General features: G+C 43.8%; 1 protein-coding gene across 1 annotated transcript in view; it reads right to left on the minus strand.

Moving 5' to 3' along the window:
* SARC_13718 (hypothetical protein) overlaps positions 1–627 on the minus strand; it is a gene marked incomplete at both ends in the record, with an annotated part of 2,826 nt that extends 2,199 nt beyond the window's left edge. Inside the window, 2 exons of the mRNA XM_014292152.1 lie at positions 38–180; positions 481–627. Of these exons, the coding sequence (XP_014147627.1) occupies positions 38–180; positions 481–627 (290 nt within the window). The remainder of the gene's footprint in view (positions 1–37; positions 181–480) is intronic.
* Positions 628–740: the final 113 nt, after the last annotated feature.

Raw genomic sequence — 740 nt, forward strand, 5'->3', positions numbered from 1 at the left:
TACCGTTTCATGTAATATAGCTGTTACATCGACATACACTCTCGAGACCTCCTTGGTGACTGGTACTGGGGGCACTTCCGGGATGACTTCGGCCGGAAACATCTTCGCACACACCTGATCCAGTACATGGCACCAATCAATGTTCTTTGCTTGCACCCTGTTGCTTCGCTCGCTCCCATCCTGTCGTAAAACATTCAATGTAAGTCATGCAATGTCGTCCGTCATACAGTCATACAGTCATATATATATATAAATGTGTGCTCAATAACGTTGTATGTGAATGTGTACTCATACGCATTAATCATGTGTGAAACAAGGCGTCTATCTATAGATTTACATCCGAGCATTTAACTAGGCACAAGGTGCCACTCGATGCACTTTGTTTGTCCCTGCTACTTAGTACGCCCTTGTATACTACAAAACGCTATGTAATGCCTGTGTTTACGTACGTATGAGCAATACGCAAATAACTATACCCACCTGTGCGAAGCCGTAAAAACCATCCTTCCCACTGATTATGCGCCAGGTTTCCTTATGCGGATTACCAAAGATCATGGAGCCAATTAGAGACCACCCCAAGATGTTCGCTACTCTGTTCCGTTGCTCGTGGGTCATACTCAGCAGGTACTGCGGGAGAAGTAGAAATAAACCGTGCTTTTTATGTATGGCGATGAAACAAAGCGTGCGTATTTGCTGTCCTTGGCATACGTTGTTTAAGTAAATATTTAATATACACACAC

Source organism: Sphaeroforma arctica (assembly GCF_001186125.1).
Source record: "Sphaeroforma arctica JP610 unplaced genomic scaffold supercont1.3639, whole genome shotgun sequence".
Lineage (NCBI taxonomy): Eukaryota > Ichthyosporea > Ichthyophonida > Sphaeroforma > Sphaeroforma arctica.